Source organism: Podarcis vaucheri (genome assembly GCF_965113315.1).
Source record: "Podarcis vaucheri genome assembly, chromosome: 6".
Taxonomy (NCBI): Eukaryota; Metazoa; Chordata; class Lepidosauria; order Squamata; family Lacertidae; genus Podarcis; species Podarcis vaucheri.
In genome coordinates, this window is record NC_138764.1 from 99,959,843 (window position 1) to 99,979,484 (window position 19,642).

Genomic DNA, 19,642 nt, shown 5'->3' on the forward strand with positions numbered 1-19,642 from the left:
AGTAATCAAGTTACTAGTAGCAGCGTCTTGTTCCTGCTTCGTCCATCCTGCCTGCAACTGATTGCTTTCTGGAACTCTGAGTATGCTCTGCTAAGGTCTGGCTATGCTCCTGCAGCAGGTCAAAGTTGCAAAACACCAATAAAACACGCTGGTACCATTTTGCGGCCCTGTCTCTTTTCCTGTTCCTTCAGATGCGGCCGCAATTTGGTGCTGCCATGTTCTGCATTTTGTGCCCGGCGCCCACTGCACATTTACAAAATTCCAAATACACCCACTGCCACCCCAAAATCGGCAAGCCCTGCAGCATTCAGAGTCCCTTCCTGAGGGGGGTATGGCCTCTCTGGAACTGTAAAACCAAGGTGGAAAAGTTCAGATTTGAACTCAAATATTGCGATCTGAGCTGCAGAAAACACACGAGTCCGCCGAGGTTTGTTCTGCAAATAAAGCCTTCATCTTAGAATCATAGAATCATAGAGTTGGGAGAGACCACAAGGGCCATCGAGTCCAACCCCCTGCCAAGCAGGAAACACCATCAGAGCACTCCTGACATATGGTTGTCAAGCCTCTGCTTAAAGACTTCCAAAGTAGGAGACTCCACCACACTCCTTGGCAGCAAATTCCACTGTCAAACAGCTCTTACTGTCAGGAAGTTCTTCCTAATGTTTAGGTGGAATCTTCTTTCTTGTAGTTTGGATCCATTGCTCCGTGTCCGCCTCTCTGGAGCAGCAGAAAACAACCTTTCTCCCTCCTCTATGTGACATCCTTTTATATATATCTTCAAGAGGTTATCTGCTCTTTTGCCTTCCTGACTCCTTCCAAACAGGGGACGCCCAGAAGCCTTGTGCGTTGATTCTCCTTTCTTGTGCATGATAGCTTTTATAGCCTGATGAACATTCCCGGTGGTGCTTCATGGTAAAAAAAACAAAAAACGGCTAAAGGAAGCCTAGACGGTTATATCCAGTCAAAGGTGACTATGGCGTTGCAGCGCTCATCTCGCTTTTCAGGCCGAGGGAGCCGGCGTTGGTCCACAGGCAGCTTTCTGGGTCATGTGGCCAGCATGGCTAAACTGCTTCTGGCGCAACGGGACACTGTGACGGAAGCCAGAGTGCACGGAAACGGCGTTTACCTTCCCGCCGGAGCGGTGCCTATTTATCTAATTGCACTTTGATGTGCTTTTGAACTGCTAGGTTGGCAGGAGCAGGGACCGAGCAACGGGAGCTCACCCCGCCGCGGGGATTCGAACCGCCGACCTTCCGATCGGCAAGCCCAAGAGGCTCAGTGGTTTAGACCACAGCGCCACCCGCTCTTCATGAGCGACAGTTAAATGGGCCTGTCCCCAGATCCTGCCCTTCCTCTCTTCCCATGAGATGTAGTAATGGGCACCAGCTTGGACGGCTCTTGCACCCATGTCCTGTTTGCAGGCTTTCCTTGGGCGTCTCGTTGGCCACTGTGAGAACAAGATGCCAGCCCTGAGAGGAGTTTGGCCTGATCCAGCTCTTCTTAGTCTCTTATCCTGCAATGCCAATTGAACAAATATGGCATGGAGATCACATGTCGGGAGTCGGAGTCTGTTTTTATCACAGAAGCCCAAAGCCTGCTCCTCTACCCTCCCAAGGTGTGTGCATGTTTCGGTTCAATAGAGGTCGCTTTCTCCGTACGAAATTTGCGCGGTTTAAAGGGAGGAGGAGGAGGAAAGAGGAAGCTGCTCCTTTCATTCCGGGTTCTCATAGTTTGTGAAACTCTGGAGCTGCCCTCGGAGCTGCTTGAAGTCTGGCCTCTCTTTTGGGTTCAGGTCCCAGCATGCGCACATGATGTTGTACATTGTGGCAGGGCAGTTGAGAGGGCAGTGCATCCGGAAACCGGTCTGGACGTGCTTGAAAACTTCACTGTTAGTCATACCTGCAAAGAGCGAGGAAAATGATAATGTTAATACAGTCATACCTCATGTTACGTTTGCTTCATGGTACGGTCTTTCAGGTTATGCCCTGCGGTCCCGCTTGCGCATGCGCAGAAGAGCTAAATCGCGCTTCACGTATGCGCACAAGGGCCAAATTGTGCTGCACACCTGTGCAGATATGGTGCTTCAGGTTGCACTCTTTTCATGTTGCGAGCAGGCCTCCAGAACGGATCCTGTTTGAAACCAAAGGTACCACTGCATTAACAATAAATAATAATAATAATAATAATAATAATAATAATAATAATAATAATAATAAGTGTAGCTGCATTTAAAATGCAGCAGGTGCTGCTGAATTAACATTATATTTTTTAAATGATCATCAATTTATTTTTATTTGTATTATTGTTCAAGAATTAAAAATTACAGTTGCAAAATCACCCAGTTACAAATTAACAAATTCAAATCCTCTGTTTATCAAATTACCGTATTTTTCGCTCCATAAGAAGCACCTGACCATAAGACGCACTTAGTTTATAGAGGGGGAATGCAAAAAAAAAATACTCTTTAAATATTTCTTGTTTCCTTGCAATCAGCGCCTTTGTTGTTTCCCAAGCATATAAATATCCATTTATTTCATGCGTGCAATCCTTCCAGCTAGAAGGGCTGAATTAACACTATAAATCTTGTAGCCTAAGACTAGCACGGCTATGCATTCATCATAGAATCATAGAAGAGACCCCAAAGCTCATCTAGTCCAACCCAGGAATCTCAATTAAAGCATCCATGACAGATGACCATCCAATCTCTGCTTAAAAGCCTCCGGCTGGGGCAGGTCCTGTGCTGTCTCCGCTGCCAAAATGACTTGCAGAAGGGCCGTAGCTCAGGGATAGAGAAGCTACCCTGGTTCCGCCTCTGTAAGGCTGGGAATGTGCCCTGCCAGGAAACATCAACAGCCTCTGCCAGTCAGTGCTGGTAGCACTGAGCTGGGAGGACCCGTGGTCTGGCTCAGTATAAAGCAGTTTCCTCGGTTCCTACGATGCCCCGGATCTCAAACGCACCTGGATACGGGTTCTGGCCAAGGGTCATGATTTCATACAGGAGAATTCCAAAGGACCAAACGTCGGATTTGACGGAGTAGCGGCCGTGGGAAAGGGCTTCCGGTGCCGTCCATTTGTAGGGGACGTTGTGGGAGTAAGATTCGTAAACGTTGTCCTACGAGAACAGAAGAACAACATGTATGTATAACAACAACCCACTGAACACTGAACAGTTGTGCACTTTTATTATTAACTGCATGAGCCACAGAATTCAGCAAAACTTGGTGTCATATTGGTGCAGAATTCTTTTTTTTTTTTAAGCACACAGCAAACTCCAGCCGGGGCACAACCTATTTTTATTTACTGTCAACACTCCCCAAGCCTCAAGAAAATTCCTTTTTGTTTTTGTATATAATTGTTATTAAAGTTTCTGTTTTACAATTTAAAGTACTCATTTTTACATCCTTAAGATATCAAGGTCTTCCCTTCTTCTCTTTCCGTGGTTCATTTTACATATCATAAATCCCTGCATATTTTACGAAAACTATGCCATTCAGTATTCCATTACTACATCCATCAAAACCTATTCACACTGTTAAATTTATCTTAATGCTGCCGGTGTTTTTAGCTGCACAAAAGTATTTCCCATATATTCAATAAACGTTTCCCAATCTTCTCTAAACGTATGTTCTTCTTGTTCTCTTATTCTATATGTTAAGTCTGCAAGCTGTGCATATTCTGTCAGCTTGAGTTGCCATTCTTCTTTGGTTGGGACCTCACTTGTTTTCCATTTTGGGGCTAACAAAACACAGGGCCGCAGTAGTGGCATAAATAAACAACCTTTTTTGACACCTGGGGATTTCAGTCTGAATTATCCCCAACAGAAAGGATTCAGGGGTTTTTTTTTGGGGGGGGGGGAAGTACTTTTGAACATTTTTTTTCAATTCATTATGGATCATTTCCGAGTTCTCTTTTACCCTTTTACAAGTCCACCGCCTCAAGAGAATACCTTGATCAGCCTGGCCATCCCAAAATCTCCCACTTTGCAGATGTTGTTCTCTCCGACCAGGATGTTCCTGGCAGCGAGGTCTCGGTGGATGAATTTCTGCATCTCCAGGTAGCACATGCCATCTGCTACCTGGGACGCCATGTCCACCAGCTCTGCTATGTGCAGGTGCTCCCCTTCGGAACCTGGAAGTAAACATAGAGGCGCATTCCAGTTAGGACCTGTCTGCATTTCTTCTGAAAGTTTTTTTTTTAAAAAAAAATATTTATTGAATTTTCACAAATTATAAAATACAAACAAACACATACAAAGACAAACAGGTATAATTTCAAATCCTTATTCTCTTAAAACTTACTTCACCGACCTCCTCGTACCTCCCCTTTCTGCATACCAATTTCAAATATTTAGTTCAGCAAATCCTCACCCTTAATTTAATCTAATTGTAATCCTTTCTTTTTTTTTAACCTAATCTTTACAGCTGTAATCCGCTTGCTTCTATAGCCGCAACATTTTAACATTCATTAATTTTACAATGTCTCTTAAGATAGATCTTAAATTTCTTCCAATCCTCTTCCGCCGTCTCTTTCCCCTGGTCTCGGATTCTGCCAGTCATTTCAGCCAGTCCCATATAGTCTATCACCTTCATCTGCCATTCTTCCAGAGTGGGTAGATCTTGTGTCTTCCAATACTTTGCAATAAGTATTCTTGCTGCTGTTGTAGCATACATAAAAAAAGTTCTGTCTTTCTTTGGCACCAATTGGCCGACAATGCCCAAGAGAAAAGCTTCTGGTTTCTTAAGGAAAGTACATTTAAGTCCTTTTTTCATTTCATTATATATCATTTCCCAGAAAGCCTTAATATTTGGGCACGTCCACCAAAGGTGATAGAAAGTACCTTCAGTTTCTTGTTTCTTCTGAAAGTTTTGCTTATCGTTTCCATAAGGAGAGCCTGCTGGGTCATGTCAACGGCCTGTTGCAGTCAGGCTGCTCCGTGGGGCCTCTGAGGACTCTGCCTGCCTCTTCCCACTCAGCCGCCCCACAGCTGGGGGGCAGTCAGTGGGCGGACCGTTTGGGGCAGTGTGGAGCCTGCAGACGCCCAAGCCACCTTGTCACTCGCCAGAGAGCCAAGGACAGGCAGAGCCAACTAATTGTGGATTTGCCTCCTCCGTCATCCTCTCTGCCGAGTTTTACAAGGGCCAACATTGAGGCCTCAGGAGGAGGAAGCTGGTAGACAACACCACGCTTTGGATGGGTTGCAAGCAGGGAGGTGGGTGGGTAACGGGAAAACTGAAGTGGGTGTGGCAGTGCCCCATTTGCCCCTTTGGACCAGTATCCGCTGCACAGCTGGGAAAGACCACAATAGCTCAAAAGCTAACATTCACATGTGATTTGTGGTCAGCACTCGTGATTTCAGGCAGAAGCAGGGCTTTACTTCCTGTTTGCCCCCTGTGGCTGCTCTAGCTCTGCTCTCCAATGACAAAGCATAGGGCTTCTCGTGAGCAGGATCTTCACGCAAGCAGGACCCTCGGTTGTACTGGGTTCCCAGCCCTGTGGATCCCCTGTGTGGAAACGCCTGTGGGGAGTTTCCCCAGCAGACAAGCACCCTCGACACATGAGCATCAGAAGGTGGCAACACGGTGTCAGAAGTGGAGACAGAATTACTGCCCCACTCAGGAAACTGTGACAGCCCTACCTGCGAGGAATGCAGGAAGCGGGTTACGGTGAAGGAAGCACCTTGTGTAAAGGTCTCACCTCGGAGGAATTCTAAGAGGTTCCCTTTGCTCATGATCTCCGTGATGATGTACACGGGGTCCCCACGAGTCGAGATGGCGTAGAGAGAGAGAATGTGCTTGTGCCTCAGCTTCTTCATCGCCTCAATTTCGTTTTTGAACATGTCCTGGTACGTCAGATCAGCTGCCGGGGGTGGGAGGGAAGCAAACACATAGAATCACAGAACTGTAGAGTTGGAAGGGACCCTGAGGGTCATCTAGAGCAACCCCCGCAATTCAGGAATCCTGCCCACAGTCGTCCCTGAGTAGGCTCGAACCACCAACCTTCTCATCAACCTATTACACTGACTATTGTCGCACTTGTAAAGGAAAGCATAGTGAGCCTTTTCAAGGTCTGAAAACTTTGCACTGTCAAGAGGCAACTTCGGGATATATTTTTTGTCTTACTTCCCTGGCTGAAGAAGGGTGAATGGGAGTTTTTTCATGTTTGAGGTTTTATTGTGTTTATAATATTTTGTTCATCACCAACAAAGGTTCATTTGCCAACAAAGGTCCGTATAGTAAAAGCTATGGTTTTCCCAGTAGTGATGTATGGAAGTGAGAGCTGGACCATAAAGAAGGCTGATCGCCGAAGAATTGATGCTTTGGAATTATGGTGCTGGAGGAGACTCTTGAGAGTCCCATGGACTGCAAGAAGATCAAACCTCTCCATTCTTAAGGAAATCAGCCCTGAGTGCTCACTGGAAGGACAGATCCTGAAGCTGAGGCTCCAATACTTTGGCCACCTCATGAGAAGAGAAGACTCTCTGGAAAAGACCCTGATGTTGGGAAAGATGGAGGGCACAAAGAGAAGGGGACGACAGAGGATGAGATGGTTGGACCGTGTTCTCGAAGCTACCAGCATAAGTTTGACCAAACTGCGGGAGGCAGTGGAAGACAGAAGTGCCTGGAGTGCTCTGGTCCAGGGGGTCATGAAGAGTTGGACACGACTAAATGACTAAACAACAACCATATTTTGTTGGGAGCCACCCAGATTGGCTGGGTGCAACACAGTCAGATGGGCAGCATATTAACAACAACAAGGAACCCATATCACTAATCTGGATGCTTCTCTTTGGACCAGCTGATGTTTCCAAGGCCTCTTCAACATCGACCTGGCATGATAAAGGCAGCTTCCCTTGCTCTTGTGCGAAGCCGAACTCTCACCTCTGGGGAGCACTTTGATCGCAACTCTGACTCTGTCCTTCCAGTATCCTTCATAGACTTCTCCAAAGTAACCTGCGCCCAGTTTCCGGGCAAGGCGGAACTCTTCCTTTGGCCTCTCCCAGTCGTCCCAGTGTGGCATCGCCGTGGGCTCTTGCTGGAGTCAAAAGAAAAGAAACGGCAAGACTTTGTTACCTAAGGTTCACCCAGAGGACCAATGAAACTGTTAAGTTGTGGGTGAGCATATCAGACGACACAGTGATTCTTCAAACAGCTCTTGTTTATTCACAGGCCAGAACAGAACTGAACCAGCCTGCTTAAATAGAGCTCCAGTACAACGTAACTGTAACAATTTTCTAAAACTATCCAATCACTGAACGTCACTTTCGATCCCTTATTTGCATAACTATCTACAGTATCCCCCTGCTGGCCCAGGGTGAGAACTTCAGTACGTAACAGTAACCCTAAAGACTTCCAAAACTTTCCTGCTCAAGTTCTTAGAACGATTGAGTTGGAAGTTATTCCAAGAATCATCTCATCCTACCTCCTGCATGGAGGAATTTCAACTATGCATCCCTGACTGATGGTCATCTTTCTGTGAACTCTGTCGGTTTCACCTTATGGTTACAGGCCCAGGGTGACAGAGCTTTGTATTATTATTATTATTATTATTATTATTATTATTATTATTATTATTATTATTAATTCAACTTATACACCACCCTATACCTGGAGGTCTCAGGGTGGTTCACAACAAGACCACAACATATAAAATCAAACCAAAAACAGTACAGTGGTACCTCGGGTTACAGAGGCTTCAGGTTACAGACTCCGCTAACCCAGAAATAGTACCTCAGGTTAAGAACTTTGCTTCAGGATGAGAATAGAAATCGCGCTCCAGCGGCGCGGCGGCAGCAGGAGGCCCCATTAGCTAAAGTGGTGCTTCAGCTTAAGAACAGTTTCAGGTTAAGAACGGACCTCCGGAACCAATTAAGTACTTAACCCGAGGTACCGCTGTAACTCAATAATGCCCCCCCAAGCCACATTCTAAAAGAGTGTTGGATGCCAATGAGATCAACCAAAGGCCTGGTTAAAAAGGAACATTTTTGCCTGGCGTCTAAAGGTGTACAGTGGTACCTCGGGTTAAGAACTTAATTCGTTCTGGAGGTCCATTCTTAACCTGAAACTGTTCTTAACCTGAGGCACCACTTTAGCTAATGGGGCCTCCCGCTGCCGCTGTGCCGCCACTGTGCGATTTCTGTTCACATCCTGAGGTAAAGTTCTTAAACCAAGGTACTATTTCTGGGTTAGCGGAGACTATAACCTGAAGCATCTGTAACCTGAAGCATCTGTAACCCGAGGTACCACTGTATAATGAAGGCGCCAGGCAAACGTCCCTGGGGAGAGCATTCTATAAATGGGGAGCCACTGCAGAGAAGGCCCCGTTCTCGTGTTGCCACCCTCTGGACCTCTCGAGGAGGAGGCACATTCAGAAGGGCCTTGGGTTATGACCCCTGGGTTCGGGTAGGTTCATATGGGAAGATGCCAGACGCCTTTAAAATACAGGTTGAATTTCTTTTCGGGAGATGCCATTCAGAAGACATGGAGAACAAGGTGTCAGGTCATTAAAGGATATTTAACCTTCTCGTCCTCACTTCCGTTTGCTAACCGGGGCCGGCCAAATGCGTCTGCAGTTGCAAATTTGGACTTACCTTGTAGCACGGGGTCAAGAGCCTCAGCCCGTGGGTGAGCGCTTTCTCCTTGTAATACTCGACCAGGGAGCGCAGATCTGGGAAGGAGCGTGTGGCGTTCATGTAGTAAGCTCCCTGGTCATTGCGCAAGATCTTGTAGTGCCTCACCAGTGACTCATCTCGGACTGTGGAATCGCGGAAAGCAGAGTCAGAGAAAGAGGGAACAATGCAGAAAGGGGGAGGGGAAGCAGGGGGAACACCCAAATCATTACAGGTTGTTATCTTCCTGTTCCCGTAAGTGCCCTGCTGAAAACTGGGCAGGCTGCCAGCTCCCACACGGTTCTGTTCCGGACAGGATCTGCTGTGTTTCATACCCGAGTGTGGGAGAGGCTTTGGGCAAATGTTCCTCCACATCTGACATTTTAACGCAGCAGCTAGACTGGTGACTGGGAGCGGCTGCCAAGACCATATAACACTGGTCTTGAAAGACCTACATTGGCTCCCAGTACATTTCTGAGCACAATTCAAAGTGTTGGTGCTGACCTTTAAAGCCCTAAACGGCCTCGGCCCAGTATACCTGAAGGAGCGTCTCCACCCCCGTCGTTCTGCCCGGACACTGAGGTCCAGCTCCGAGGGACTTCTGGCAGTTCCCTCACTGAGAGAAGCCATGTTACAGGGAACCAGGCAGAGGGCCTTCTCGGTGGTGGCGCCCGCCCTGTGGAACGCCCTCCCATCAGATGTCAAAGAGATAAACAACTACCTGACATTTAGAAGACATCTGAAGGCAGCCCTGTTCAAGGAATTTTTTAATGTGTGACATTCTAATGTATTTTTAATCTTTGTTGGAAGCTGCCCAGAGTGGCTGGGGAAACGCAGCCAGATGGGCGGGGTACAAATAATAAATTATTATTATTATTATTATTAATATTATTATTATTAAACCCTGCATTGCAGGATGTTGGACTAAATGACCCTCAGGGTCGTTTCCAACTCTACAATTCTAGGATTAAACAACCTGGAAACAAGTTGCTTAAAGGACCTTTGGCTCCAGCATAAACCTGCCCAGATGTTGAGATTGCGCTCAGAGGACCTGCTAGGACTACGTCATAGGAGACAGGCTCTATTCCAGGGGTAGGCAACCTAAGGCCAGTGGGCTGGATGTGGCCCAATCGCCTTCTAAATCTGGCCCGTGGATGGTCCGTGAATCAGCATGTATGGACGTGAGTAGAAGAAGAAGAGTTTGGATTTGATATCCCGCTTTCTCACTACCCGAAGGAGTCTCAAAGCGGCTAACAATCTCCTTTCCCTTCCTCCCCCACAACAAACACTCTGTGAGGTGAGTGGGGCTGAGAGACTTCAGAGAAGTGTGACTGGCCCAAGGTCACCCAGCAGCTGCAAGCGGAGGAGCGGGGAATCGAACCCGGTTCACCAGATTACGAGTCTACCACTCTTAACTGGCTCTCCAGAGTAGAATGTGTGCTTTTATTTAAAATGCATCTCTGGGTTACAGTGGTACCTCAGGTTACATACACCTCAGGTTACATACGCTTCAGGTTACAAACTCCGCTAACCCAGAAATATTACCTTGGGTTAAGAACTTTGCTTCAGGTTGAGAACAGAAACCGCGCGGCAGCGGGAAGCCCCATTAGCTAAAGTGGTGCTTCAGGTTAAGAACAGTTTCAGGTTAAGAACGGACCTCCAGAACGAATTAAGTACTTAACCCGAGGTACCGCTGTATTTGTGGGGCAAAGGAATTTGTTCATTCTCCCCCCACCACCACCACCAATATAGTCCGGCCCACCACAAGATCTGAGGGACGGTGGACCGGCCCACGGCTAAAAAGGGTTGAAAAAGGTTGTCTATTCCACCATGGAATCTGATCTTTGGAACTCCTCGCACAAGGAGTCCCCCCCCCCGACACCATTGTTAGTTTCTTTTGGGCAACTTTTGGGTGACAACTTTTCTTTTAAAAATGACTAGGTCTTTGTTTCGTTTTTCGTTTCCGTTTTGCCTTTGTTTTATGCTGGATTTTCGACAGCCTAGTATGGCCTGTTTATGAGGATTCCTATTCTGTTCCATTCTATATTAAAACTTGTAAGCTGCCGTGGCAGAAGAATCACCAAGAAATGGTGGTAATGAACGGTTAGCAGAAATCTTATTGCCGATGTCTCTGGCGTAAATCGCCGCAGGGCTTCTTGCAGTGGCGAGCGATATATACGTTTAACAAAATGAAAACCTAACTCTATAAGAAAATTAGTAGGAGTGTCTTCTCCTTTGCAGCTGGTCACTCAAGTTGGAAAGGTAGGAAGTGAAAAACACTTACCTGACAAAACATACTCTGCCCCCTTTTTCTCGCTGATACGGATTAGGAAGGCTCCGACCATATTCTCTTCTGACATCAGCCGGTGGACTGTTTCAGAACGGGAAATCTGCCCAAAGAACCACCTACAGAAGGAACAATTTTCTAAAAATTGCTTTCCTTTCAAGGAAGGAGGGTTGCAGTTCAGCAGTATGAGTAACGGCTAAGGGAGGTGGGCATGTTTAGCCTGGAGAAGAGGAGGTTAAGGGGTGATATGATAGCCATGTTCAAATATATAAAAGGATGTCACATGGAGGAGGGAGAAAGGTTGTTTTCTGCTGCTCCAGAGAAGCGGACACGGAGCAATGGATCCAAACTACAAGAAAGAAGATTCCACCTAAACATTAGGAAGAACTTCCTGACAGTAAGAGCTGTTTGACAGTGGAATTTGCTGCCAAGGAGTGTGGTGGAGTCTCCTACTTTGGAGGTCTTTAAGCAGAGGCTTGGCAACCATATGTCAGGAGTGCTCTGATGGTGTTTCCTGCTTGGCAGGGTGTTGGACTCGATGGCCCTTGTGGTCTCTTCCAACTCTATGATTCTATGATTCTATGGTAGAGCAACTCCCAACGAGGTCATAGAAATGAGAAACAGTAATTTTATGGCAATGAATCGAAGGTAACTGCTTGTTAGGATAGGGCATAGCTCTGCCAAACCCTACACCAAAGGAGAAATGGACATAAACCGGATATCAGGAACCACAAGACAGAGAAACTAGTAGGAGAACACTTCAGTCTCCCAGGTCATTCTATACAAGATCTCAAAGTAACTGTCTTATTACCAAAGAATTTCAGAAATCGATTGGAAAGAGAAGTTGCTGAATTGCAACTTATTAACAAACTTAAAACCATGGAGAGACCTGGTCTGAATAGGGACATTGGATTCTTATCTCATTATACACAATAAAGCTATTTTTAGCCATCTCACCCCTTGATTTTTCCTGTAAGACCAATTGCAGTCATTAACAACGGCCTTGGTCCTGTATACCTGAAGGAGCGTCTCCACCCCCATCGTTCAGCCTGGACCCTGAGATCCAGCGCTGAGGGCCTTCTGGTGGTTCCCTCATTGCGAGAAGTGAGGTTACAGGGAACCAGACAGAGGGCCTTCTCGGTAGTGGCGCCCGCCCTGTGGAACACCCTCCCTTCAGATGTGAAGGAAATAAGCAGCTATCCTATCTTTAAAAGACATCTGAAGGCAGCCCTGTTTAGGGAAGTTTTTAATATTTAATGCTGTACTGTTTTTAACACTCGATTGGGAGCCGCCCAGAGTGGCTGGGGGAACTCGGCCAGATTGGCGGGGTATAAATATATTATTATTATTGTTGTTGTTGTTGTTGTTGTTGTTGTTGTTATATAACAGTCCAACACGTTTACCACACCTATCAGCCAATCACCCATTCCCACCACCCTTCTCAGTAACAAACCTCCCCACCCTCTCACTATATATAAGGGTCTGGTGATTTCTGTTTCAGTGTATCTGAAGAAGTGTGCATGCACACGAAAGCTCATACCAATACAGTAGGTGCTTGGGTTGTGAACGTGATCCGTGCGGGATGCACGTTTGTAACCTGCAGCGTTTGCAACCCACAGCAGTGCGTCTGCGCATGCGCCGGTTGCGATTTGGTGCTTCTGCGCATGCGCAACCCCCGAAAACCAGAAATAACCCTTTCCAGTACTTCTGGGTTTCGGAGGGTCCGTAACCCGAAAAAACACAGCCTGAAGCGTCTGTAACCTGAGGTATGACTGTAACTAACTTGGTTGGTCTCTAAGGTGCTACTGGAAGGAATTTTTTATTTAAAAAAGAGAGATAACAGTATGATTGAGGGGCACAGACATTTTAAAAACGAGAAACCTGAACCACAGGCAGTTGCATTGGAGAGCTTTTTCCTCCTTCCCAGCTCTGTGGTTCAATGTGCAGGTGTGGTCCAAAAAGGCAAATCCAGTACTGGGGACATGCAGAAAGATGAGAAGAGTCTGCTGGACAAGCTAATGGTCCCATTTATTCCACCATCCTGCACTCACAGCAGCCACCCAGATGTCAGATTCAGGAACTGAGCACAAATGCCCTCTCTCTCCTCCTGCGGTTGCCAGGAACTGGCATTCAGAAATATTACTTCCTCCTACTACGGAGTCATCATCGTGGCTAGCAGCCTTCAATAGCCCTCTCTTCTTAAGAAAGTGCGCTCCATAGTTTTCCTCTATGCACGGCATGCAGCAAATTCTGCAACCGCCAGCACAAAAGCAGGTGCAGAACCCACATCCCTGGGAGCGGCCGCAGCTTTATTTCCAACCCTGCGTTTAGAGCAAGCTTTTTTCCTCCTTTGCCTGAAAAGGCAAGCCTTAAAGTTATAGTAAGCAATCCTACATTTCTTACAAAAGCAGAGACATCACCTTGCCAACAAAGGCCCGTATAGTTAAAGCTATGGTTTTCCCAGTAGTGATGTGTGGAAGTGAGAGCTGGACCATAAAGAAGGCTGATCGCCGAAGAATTGATGCTTTTGAATTCTGGTGCTGGAGGAGACTCTTGAGAGTCCCATGGACTGCAAGAAGATCAAACCTCTCCATTCTTAAGGAAATCAGCCCTGAGTGCTCACTGGAAGGACAGATCCTGAAGCTGAGGCTCCAATACTTTGGCCACCTCATGAGAAGAGAAGACTCCCTGGAAAAGACCTTGATGTTGGGAAAGATGGAGGGCACAAGGAGAAGGGGACGACAGAGGACGAGATGGTGGGACAGTGTTCTCGAAGCTACCAGCATGAGTTTGACCAAACTGAAGGAGGCAGTGGAAGACAGGAGTGCCTGGCGTGCTCTGGTCCATGGGGTCACGAAGAGTCGGACACGACTAAACAACAACAACAAAGCAATCTTACAAGGCTGGAATGAAGACAGGAGATAATGTATGAGTGAAATTGCAGTCTCCTCCTGTGCTTCACCGTCACAAGGCTCTGCCAAAGCAGGAAGAGGGAATGCATGTTTTGGGCTTTTGTTTTGCATGTGAAATCAAATGAATCCATCAAATCTGCATATCAAATCAATCTGGCTTTTGCGGTCCCAGAATCGGGATGTGGGTTAAGTGCCTGTCCACATCTCGGTTTAATGCAGGTTGTAAACCTCTCGTGTGCGTCTTTTTAATTTCCCCTCATCCATGTAGCTCCCAGACCCCCCCAACTACTGCTGCCCAACATTCTTTCCAAATTCCCTGGGCCACTGATGTATCTCCCCAAATCAGATTTTCAAAGCATGGGGAACCTCTGGGTTTAGGGAGCAGAAAGTGTTGTGCAGCGCTTGCTGGAGGAGAAAGCAAGGGGAAATTGTAGGATGAGAAAGAGGTTCCCGATCCACATTAAGTCAAGGTATTGTGGGGGCCCTTATTCCAAAGCACTCAATGCCCAGATTTCATCTCTATGCTGCATTTTTAACACTTTTAAAACTGGCTGAGGATATTTGCAGACGTGTACTTACGGCTCTGCCTCCATAGTCTCCTGCTTGGCCAAGTAGTTGTAAGGTACATAGCCTTCTTCGTAACCCGTCCGGGACGGATCCAGCTTCTTGGCCCACCACCACTCTCCTTTCTTCTCGATCACTTGGAAGAGATCTCCAGCCCGGAAGCTCAGTTCTGTCTCCGTCATGGCGTTGAAGTCCCACAGGCTGGTATAAAGGCAGTTCCTGGCTCTCCATGGTGGCGCAGGCTTGGAACTCATGGTGTCAAGGCAGGCAAGCTGAAGGCTAGAGCAGATTAATGGCCTGTGTGGGTGAAATCTTATGCCTCCGTAGAAAATCACCCCCACCACAGACTGCACAAATCCAGATTCGTTCTGGCCACAAATCCTTTTCAAAGGCCCATCGCCTGCTACAAACCTCCGCGGGTGAACCTTGGGAAAGCCTTTGCAAATCTTGTGGACTTGCCTTTTATCTGCACCAGATCAGGTGGAGGCTGCCAAGGAAGGCTTTGCGAGAAAAACCTTCCCCACTTCCTCTTTATAAGGAAGAACGAGAGAAAGAGAGAGAGAGAGAGAGCAATAACTTGTCCCTTGCCCTGCCCTGTTGTTGTTCCTTCAACAGAAGAGGAAGGAGGAGGCGGTGAAAGAGAAAGAGAACGCTCGGATTCCCTTCTCCGAGACTGGGGCTCCGGATGCAAATCCTGACGCCTCGTGGCTTCTCGGCGTCTGAGTCAGCCTTTGGGAGATGGGCTAAGCGGGGAGGCCCATCCCGTTTCGCTGCCCGAGGCGACATGGGACCATGCCAACGCTGCCAAAGCCTTGCTCAGACGGTTGCGTGAGATCTAGCAAGATCTCTGGGGATTCTTGCGAGCTCTCGCCAGAAGCCGCTGCTATACGACCCCGACAGCGATGGCAGGGGAGAGTGGACAACTGCGAGACACACAGAAAGTTAACAGCCAAAGGCCTGGTGAAAGAGGAATGTTTTTGCCTGGCTCCTGAAGACCTACAACAATGGTGCCAAGCGAGTCTCCCAGGGGAGAGCATCCCATAGGTGTGTGACACACCCACACCAGGACCGGCCCACCCATGAGGCAAAGTGAGGCGACTGCCTCAGTTGGTGGGATCCACAGGGACAGCGGATCTCAATGCAGATCTGTCCCCCATTTCTGATTGTAGATCTTCACTTACCCCTTCTTCCCTGGCAGGGAGAAGGACCCCGTTTTGTGGTTAGCCTCAGGTGCCAAAATGTCTCTTTGCCATACCTGGTTTCACACCTTGAATCCAAACAGGCCTTTTCTGCGGTGGCTCCGTGCCTGGAAAAAAAACCAAGCACTGGTCTGATTAACATTTTATGGTTTTCAAAAATGTGTTTGTGGTAAGGGGGTGGTTTGTTTGTTTTTGTTTCTATTCACATTTTGTATTTTTCTGTTGCGATCTGCCCTGGAATCTTCGGGTGAAGGGTATGTATGCAAATCCTAATAGGAAACAATAAATAACAACTTCAGAAGTCTCCTTCATCACTTCTATTGTTTTGATGTGAATTCTTTCTTCCCAAAAGTACCCCAACACGAGGTTCTCCCGGAGGCTAAAGGAAGATGCATGGGATTTTCCTCTTCAAGGGCAGAGAGAGGATCTCATGTCGGATTTCCCCTCCACGTGCTGTGGAAACTCCCATGGCCTGATGACGTCAGAGCTCCAGGCCTGAAAAGGGGGCGTGTGCCGGAGACGAGTCGGGAAGACCAGGAGAAAGTTGGGATCCAGGTATTTCCCAATCCAACACGCCAACGCACCGACCCAAATTTCAGCTAACCCTGGGTGCTGGTGCAGTTTATTTCCCTTCTATTTCCCACTTATTTTTAGCTACGGATTCTGATCCCTTTGAGCTTCGGCGCAGCAGGAGTACTTCTGAGCGTGTGCAGAGCGCCTTTCTGTCGCTACTGAGCCACAGAGGAGCAGCAAATCCTGAATCAATTGCCTGGGACTGCAGGGTGCATGCCAGGAGGGAAGGGAGAATACCGCCAGTCAGGGAATGCGGGCGATGCTTTCTGCCCTGCTCTTTCTCCCCGCTAAAGGGCAGAGTGCTTCTGGGCGCGTGCAGAGCGCCTTGCCGTCGATCCTGAGCCCCGGCGGCGGCAGCAGGAGCAGCAGATCACGAGACAGCTGGCCGACATGAGCGGGTGCAGGCAAAGAAGGGAGGGCGGGAGGGGAAACGCCAGCGATGCTCTCCGCCCCGCTCCACGTTTCTCCGCCAAGGACCCGAGACTAGAAGAGGAGCTACGGAGCCGCAATACCGCACTTCGCCGCCAGAGGGCGCAGCACGGACCGCGCTCCAGCCCGCGCTTGCCCGCTGCACACACGTCACGGTCGGCCTCGCGAGGGAGGGGCTGAGACCCAGGACGAGCCGGAGAGTGCTTATTTGCATCCCGCCGCGACCGGCATGCCTTGCGGCCACCACCACGCGGTTCTCGCGGGCTCTGCCGGTTCGGGGCCGGTTCCGGCTATGGCGGGGACGCCGCTTGCAGGGAGAGCGAAAGGCGTGTTCCGGGGCGCCCGGGCATCTCGAGTTTGGCCCGCAGGCGAGGGCACCGTAACCTCAGGGGCAGGCGCGCGTGCAGTGGCTGGTGCCGTGCGGGAGCAGGAGGCATACTCTGGTTTCTCTTCAGATCGTATAAATCTTTCGCCTTTTACTAAAGATTTCCGTGGAGAGGAACATTTATGAGTTTTCAACTAATTTTTTGAGGCCTTGCTTCGGCAGGGCTGTCCTTTCGTGGTGCAAAAATAGAATTATTCTTGATATGCTAATATTGCTGCTATTTCCTCATTCTTTGGGACAGGAAGTGAGCAGGTGTGTGGTCCTGAATGGGGTAACTGACTTTTAGAAGACATCTGAAGGCAGCCCTGTTTAGGGAAGCTTTTAATGTTTGACAGACTATTGTATTTTAATATTTTGTTGGAAGCCGCCCAGAGTGGCTGGGAAACCCAGCCAGATGGGTGGGGTATAAATAAATTATTATTATTATTATTAGTCGAGTAAGATTGTTTTCCTTGAATATGGTATTAACAGTAAGTGGCTGGAGGCCAGTTCTGGAACCACAAGTCCTTCCACAGTGGGGACATAGGTTTCCGACAAAGTCCACGATGCCTTTGGTAAAGACTATCTTACAATTGGAGCACTCACAGGCCAGTGTTTCCCAACTGTTGGTGATTATACTACATTTTTTTAGATTTGCTTTCCAGAACTGGCCTCCAGTCACTTACTGTTAAGACCATATTCAAGGAAAACAATCTTACTCGTCTAATAATAATAATAATAATAATAACAATTTATTTATACCCCACCCATCTGGCTGGGTTTCCCCAGCGACTCTGGGCGGCTTCCAACAAAATATTAAAATACAGTAGTCTGTCAAACATTAAAAGCTTCCCTAAACAGGGCTGCCTTCAGATGTCTTCTAAAAGTCAGATAGTTGTTTATTTCCTTGACATCTGGTGAGAGGGTGTTCCACAGGGCGGGCGCCACTACCGAGAAGGCCCTCTGCCTGGTTCCCTGTAACTTGGCCTCTCGCAGTGAGGGAACCGCCAGAAGGCCCTCGGCGCTGGACCTCAGTGTTTTGGTAGAACAATGGGGGTGGAGACGCTCCTTCAGGTATACTGGACCGAGGCCGTTTAGGGCTTTAAAGGTCAGCACCGACACTGAATTGTGCTCGGAAACGTACTGGGAGCCAATGCAGGTCTTTCAAGACCGGTGTTATATGGTCTCGGCGGCCGCTCCCAGTCACCAGTCTAGCTGCCGCATTCTGGATTAGTTGTAGTTTCCGAGTCACCTTCAAAGGTAGCCCCACGTAGAGCGCATTGCAGTAGTCCAAGCGGGAGATAACTACAGCATGCAGCACTCTGGCCAGACAGTCTGTGGGCAGGTAGGGTCTCAGGCTTGTGCCAGATGGAGCTGGATACAGAATTGACCTGTGCCTCCATGGACAGCTGTGAGTCCAGAATGACTCCTGGGCAGCACACGTGGTCCTTCAGGGGCACAGTTACCCCATTCAGGACCACACACCTGCTCACTTTCTGTCCCAAAGAATGAGGAAATAGAAGCAATATTTGCATATCATATCAACTGCACAAAGAATAATTCTATTTTTGCACCACGAAAGGACAGCCCTGCCGAAGCAAGGCCTCAAAAAATTAGTTGAAAACTCATAAATGTTCCTCTCCACGGAAATCTTTAGTAAAAGGCGAAAGATTTATACGATCTGAAGAGAAACCAGAGTATGCCTCCTGCACCCGCACGGCACCAGCCACCAGACGCGCGCCTGCCTCTGAGGTTACGGTGCCCTCGCCTGCGGGCCAAACTCGAGATTCCCGGGCGCCCCGGAACACGCCTTTCGCTCTCCCTGCAAGCGGCGTCCCCGCCAAAGCCGGAACCGGCCCCGAACCGGCGGAGCCCGCGAGAACCGCGTGGTGGTGGCCGCAAGGCATGCCGGTCGCGTCGGGATGCAAATAAGCACTCTCCGGCTCGTCCCGGGTCTCAGCCCCTCCCTCGCGAGGCCGACAGGGACGTGTGTGCAGCGGGCAAGCGCGGGCTGGAGCGCGGTCCGTGCTGCGCCCTCTGGCGGCGAAGTTCGGTATTGCGGCTTCGTAGCTCCTCTTCTAGTCTCGGGTCATTGGCGCAGAAACGTGGAGCGGGGCGGAGAGCATCGCTGGCGTTTCCCCTCCCGCCCTCCCTTCTTTGCCTGCACCCGCTCATGTCGGCCAGCTGTCTCGTGATCTGCTGCTCCTGCTGCCGCCGCCGGGGCTCAGGATCGACGGCAAGGCGCTCTGCACGCGCCCAGAAGCACTCTGCCCTTTAGCGGGGAGAAAGAGCAGGGCAGAAAGCATCGCCCGCATTCCCTGACTGGCGGTATTCTCCCTTCCCTCCTGGCATGCACCCTGCCGTCCCAGGCAATTGATTCAGGATTTGCTGCTCCTCTGTGGTTCAGTAGCGACGGGAAAGCCCTCTGCACACGCTCAGAAGTACTCCTGCTGCGCCGAAGCTCAAAGGGATCAGAATCCGGAGCTGGAAATAAGTGGGAAATAGAAGGGAAAGCTGAAGTTTCCCTTCCTTCCTTCCTTCCTTCCATAATAATAATAATAATTTTTATTTATACCCCACCCTCCCCACCCAAGGCCGGGCTCAGGGTGGCTAACAAGCAATAATAAAAACAAGTTGAATGAATGCAACTTAAAAACAAGATTAAAATACAACATTAAAATATTAAAATGCAGCCTCATCACAGGAGGA

General features: G+C 48.6%; 1 protein-coding gene across 1 annotated transcript; it reads right to left on the reverse strand.

Annotated features, from left to right (window-relative positions):
* Positions 1 to 779: 779 nt before the first annotated feature.
* On the reverse strand, positions 780 to 15,636 carry PTK6 (protein tyrosine kinase 6). Its single transcript, XM_082226399.1, is given in 10 exon segments — positions 780 to 1,899; positions 2,959 to 3,112; positions 3,947 to 4,128; positions 5,695 to 5,856; positions 6,879 to 7,032; positions 8,588 to 8,751; positions 10,890 to 11,011; positions 14,384 to 14,647; positions 15,550 to 15,617; positions 15,619 to 15,636. Coding segments are annotated over 10 exon segments (1,461 nt in total). The 5' UTR covers positions 15,622 to 15,636; the 3' UTR covers positions 780 to 1,711.
* Positions 15,637 to 19,642: the final 4,006 nt, after the last annotated feature.